Source organism: Hippopotamus amphibius, chromosome 16 (assembly GCF_030028045.1).
Source record: "Hippopotamus amphibius kiboko isolate mHipAmp2 chromosome 16, mHipAmp2.hap2, whole genome shotgun sequence".
Taxonomy (NCBI): domain Eukaryota; kingdom Metazoa; phylum Chordata; class Mammalia; order Artiodactyla; family Hippopotamidae; genus Hippopotamus; species Hippopotamus amphibius.
In genome coordinates, this window is record NC_080201.1 from 58,516,711 (window position 1) to 58,521,647 (window position 4,937).

General features: G+C 60.0%; 1 protein-coding gene across 1 annotated transcript; it reads right to left on the reverse strand.

Annotated features, from left to right (window-relative positions):
- Positions 1 to 285: 285 nt before the first annotated feature.
- On the reverse strand, positions 286 to 4,430 carry RRAS (RAS related). Its single transcript, XM_057713361.1, has 6 exons — positions 4,243 to 4,430; positions 2,165 to 2,252; positions 1,941 to 2,043; positions 1,741 to 1,849; positions 704 to 822; positions 286 to 631 (listed from the first exon to the last, which is right to left on the reverse strand). The coding sequence occupies exons 1-6, from the start codon at positions 4,393 to 4,395 to the stop codon at positions 547 to 549; spliced, it is 657 nt and encodes a 218-aa protein (XP_057569344.1). The 5' UTR covers positions 4,396 to 4,430; the 3' UTR covers positions 286 to 546.
- Positions 4,431 to 4,937: the final 507 nt, after the last annotated feature.

Genomic DNA, 4,937 nt, shown 5'->3' on the forward strand with positions numbered 1-4,937 from the left:
GTGTTAACCTCTGGACCGTCAGGGAAGTCCCCCTCAAACATTAATCCTCATCCCAACAAAAAGCCCACGGAAACAGTAAAGGGTGGAATTGCCCCGTTGGAGGGGACGTCGGGGTCCAGACGCCTGGCCCGGCTTGTTCTGTGTCCCCTGCCCCTCCCCCAAGCAAAGGTTCCTAGATCCAGTGGTTCTCGGTGGATGGTTCTTCGTGGAGGGAGGCTTTAGCGTGTGTCTGTGCAGCCTGAGTTCACCCACCTCCCCTGCCCTTTTCCCTTTTTAAAAAGCACCTTCTGACGTTGGCAGTGATGTTTATTTCTCTGGGGGAGGGGAGTTATATACAGCAGTGACCCGGATGCCTGGGAGCCCTCACCCTGGGGCTCAGGTGGGGTAAGGAGGCAGTGGCAGAAGGCACACAGTGGTGATGGCCCCCGGAGGAGGCCAGGAGTCGTGGGTGGGGGTGTAGTGCATCCTGGGAGACCCAGGTGGGGCAAGTGGCTTGGCGAGGGCAGCTGGTCCCGAGAGCTCCGGCCGGTTGCTCCTCTCCCATCCCTACAGGAGGATGCAGGGGCAGCCCCCATCCTTCTTCCTGGGGGCGTTGGGTGGGCAGGGTGGGCGCTCTTGTTCCTGGTACTTCCTGTGGGAAGAGGCTGATGAGCTTGGGCCACAGGGAGGGGGAAGGAGGACGACGGGAAGGGGTGCAGCTCACCGGACGGCCCGCACCAGCTGCTCGAAGGCCTCGTCCACGTTGAGGCGCATTTTGGCCGAGGCCTCAAAGTAGGCCACGTGGTGGGAGGCGCTGAAGGCGGAGGCTTCAGATCGGGGCACCTGGGGGTGGGACACAGGGGAGTTGGATCCCTGCATTCAAGGCTGGTCCCAGAGACTTCCCTGGTGGTCCAGTGGTTAAGACTCCTAGCTCCCAGTGCAGAGGGCCAGGGTTCGTTCCATGGTCAGGGAACTAAGATCCCATATCCCGTGTGGTATGGCCAAAACGGCTCGTCCTAGCTGGGGGAGGCAGAAAGACACACTGTGCTCTAACTGGGGTTACATACTGTGGGGGCTCAAGAGGAGAGGGAAAGTTTCAAGAAAAGGTCCAGGAAGGTCCTGGTAGAGATGTCCAGAGGGTTGGCTGGGTGCCATCTAAGTAAGGAGTCAGGGAAGTCTCCAACGACCTTCGCCTGTAACTGGATTGTCAGAAACAGAAAAGTCAGGGTGTTCCTGGCAGAGGCCCAAGTAAAGCTCCAAGGCTTTGGAAATCCCCAAAGGCTTCATCGAAAAGATGAGTTCTGTGTGGAAATCACATAGTCTGTGTGTACAGGGAAACGGTGAGAACAGAGAAAGGAAAGGCAAGACCGTGGAGGGCATCCAGGGCCAGGTGGCGGAGCTGGGGTGCCGGTGGGCCACGGGAGGGCTGTGAGCAGGGGAGGGGCAGCCGGAGTAGGAGGCTGCCTGGAGGGGAGAAACAGGAGGCTGAAGCCAGGGTCCAGGGAGGAACAAGAGGAGGGGACAGGACAGAATGTTGGGGTTGGTTGACCCTGGGGGAGGTGCCCTTTTTGCCATCCAGCCACCTCTCCTGAGAACTCCTGTGTGCCACGCTGGGGACTGGTCCAAGGTGGGGGCAACACGTCTTGGGTGTGTAACAGCGGACGGGGGAAGCCAGAGGAGGGTACTGACGTCAGGAGACTCAGGAGGTGCACCAGGCTGAGATGGGGTCCAGTGGGGTGGGGTGGGGAGGGGGTCCCAGACCTGGCGCTGTGTCTCCAGATCTGCTTTGTTCCCGACCAACACGATGGGGAAGTCGTCTCGGTCCTTGACTCGGAGGATCTGCGTGAAGAGCTTGCCCACTTCGTTGAAACTGTGGATGAAGCCAGAGGTCCAGACAGCTGCCCGCCCCGAGTCCTCCCTGTTCTCCCCACCCCCCACCCCCCGCCCTCCATCACTCTCACCTCTGCCGGTCATTAATGGCAAACACCAGCAGGAAGCCGTGGCCGGCGCGCATGTACTGCTCCCGCATAGCACCGAACTCCTCCTGGCCAGCGGTGTCCAGGACTGCGGGGGGTGGTAGGGAGGCGAGAGGGGCCTCCGTGGGGACGAGGCTCCCGCCAGCCACCCCCATGAGCCCTCAGCCCTGCCACCCTCCCCCCACCCCCATCTCCCCTGCCACCCTCACTGTCTAGTCGGGCTGGGACGCCATCCACCGTGCAGATCTTCGTGTAGGAGTCTTCAATAGTGGGGTCGTAGTCAGACACGAAGTAGGACTGGTGGGGGGGGGGGGGAAGGACATCTTTACGGCAGTGTCCCAGCAGAGGTGATGTAACCCTGCCTCCGAGCCCTGACGTTCGGTCCCCCTCCTTCTGTTTCTCTTCCCCTCTGAGTGTCCCCCTCTCGGGGTCTCTGTCCCTTTCCCGTTGCCCTCCCAAGGCTCCTCTCTCTGTCCCCTGGTCCTCTTTCTTTCTCTGGTGTAAAGTACATTTCCCACATTGTGATTACATTCCGGCTGTGTGGCATTGAACGAATCGCGTCCCTTCTAAATCACTTCCCCTCTCGGAACCTCAATTTTCTCATTTGGAAAATGATAAAAATAGTACTAGGCTTAATCCAGTGTTTGTGGGATTCAGGGAAAACCCCTGTTCAGTATTTAACATATCACCTGGGCATAATAGGTGCTCAGTTATCGGGAGCCTGTTGCCTGCCTATAGCTCTCCCTCCTCCTCCTCCTCCTTTTCTTTTCCCTCTTTTTTTTTTTTTTTTTCTTCTTCCTCCTTCTCCTTCTCCCTCCTCTCCTCCTCCCTCTCTCCCTCCTCCTCCTCCTTCTCCTCCTCGGGCAGCTTCCAGTGTCTCCTCCCAGGGGAAGGTCCCGGTTCCAATCCGGCTGCGGAGAAGCTGCCCCGCCCGCAGGCCGGGCCCTTCCCTTCCTGCCTGGGTCCCGCCCGCCTCCAGCCAGGCTTTGGGCCAGCTTTGGGTCTGCCCGTGGGTGCAAGGGGCCCAGGGCTGGGGCCTTTCTCTACACAGACAGAGGCTCCCCGTGCAGGTGCCGGTTGGGGTCTCTTGAGCAGCCTGGGGCCCAGGGGCCTCTGTGATAGCATCTCAGTAGCAGACACCTTTCTAGGGTTTCGCTGAGGTGGGAGGGTTTCCCTCGCGAATGGGGTGGAAGTTTCCTGGGCAGGGGTGGATTCTCAGGAGAGAAGTGGTAACTTGGCAGCTGGGGGTCTGCAGGTTGCATCCTGCCTGTTGGGGGATGCTTGGTGAGGGAGGGTGTAGGGACATGGCCCTGAGGGGATTAGAGGTGTGTCTGCAAAGTACATAGGGAGAAGCTCAGGGGTGAGAACTGGGGGCTCCGGAGCATTTCTAGAGTCTAGAGAGTCTTAAAGACTCTGAGACACATTTAAGATATCAGAGAAACTCCCAAGGAGCAGGCGTATCTGGGGGTGTCAAGAATCTGGGGGCTTACTCCATGAAGATGATTTGGGGGCTAGCCAGAGTTTCAGAGAGGGGCTTGGGGAATCGGAGTGGAGGAAAACTCAAGATGGAGGAGTGGTTGGTTTTCCTTGGGGAAGGGTGGGGGTCTGGGTCTGGCGGGATGGGGGATCCCCAGAACTTGGGGGTCTTAGAGTTCTATGGAACAGCCAAGAGGGAGGATCTTTTTGAAATCTCTTTGGTCTCAGGGTGCCTCTCTCAGGACTGGATGGTCCTAGATGGGCCTCAAGGGCAAAGCCTGGGCATTATTTCTAGTTTCTAGGGGCGGGGGGTCCCCGAAGGGGCTACTCATCCAGACTGGGGGAATCTCAAGGGCATTGGGCACAGACATTCTCCCACTTAGGTTCCGGGTAGCTCGGAGGGGAAGCTGGGATCTGAGATTTGGGGGAGATGGGGCTTAGGGTGGGGGGAAGTGGTACCTAGGGGGGACGGGACCCCATGAGACTGCTTAGGGTCTGGAATGGGGTGACTCTTCTGGATTTAGGGTGCTCCCAGGAGGCACCCAGGGTCAGGTCAGCAGGGAAGCAGGGTCTTGGGTACTGGGAGTAGGGGTGGTGGGTCTCAGGATACAAGTACAGGAGGAACGTCCCTCCTGTGGGGGGGTGGAGGCCCTGCGGGGCTCAGGGTCACATCTGAGGGGATTTTCTTAAGATCAGAAGGCCTCATAGGAGGGTTTCAGTGATGGATCGAGGGGAAACCGGAGTCTCAGGGATCCCGCAAAGGGCTCAGTTCTGGGTCCCGGGGGCACCCCCCCGGGTGAGGGCCCACTACCTGGATGAACTGGATGGTCAGCGCGCTCTTGCCCACGCCGCCGCCGCCCACGACCACCAGCTTGTGTGTCTCGCTGGGTGGGGGGTCCCCGGGCCCCGGCCCCCCGCCCCGGGGCCGCCCCCGCCCTGTCCCGGACGCCGCCCCGCTGCTCATGTCGCCACCGCTGCCGCTGCCGCCGCTACCGCCTGGGGGGGGGGGAACCGGGCGGGGCCTAGGGGGTGGGCCACGCTAATAAGGCTACTGCATAATCATGAAGTCCAGCAAGAAGGGCTCCTGTCTCGGGACACTTAAGGAGGAGGCAAGGCCAGAGAAAAGGAGGAGCTATGCTAATAAGGGTAGAGGAAAGGCCTTCGCTGAGCAGGGGAATTCCAAGTGGGGCGGGGACATGCTAATGAGAGAACTGTGCGCACCAGGAGCTGCGCCACGCGCTCTCGGCTGGCGCGCCATCTGGGGGCGGGGATATGCTAATAAAGCTCTCGTTCTCTCGGCGGACGGGTAGGGAAGCTCGTTCGGGGTGGGGCTATGGAAATGAGGAACCCTGTGATGCAGCTTCTCAGCGCACCATTCCTGAGGCCTTGCTCTAGTAGGCGGAGCTCGCGGACTCCCGTGCGGCCGTATATAGGCGCGCTCCGAGAAAGGAGCAAGTCCTGAGTGGAAGCTCAACCTACGTCCTGGGATCCTAGCCAAACTCCCGA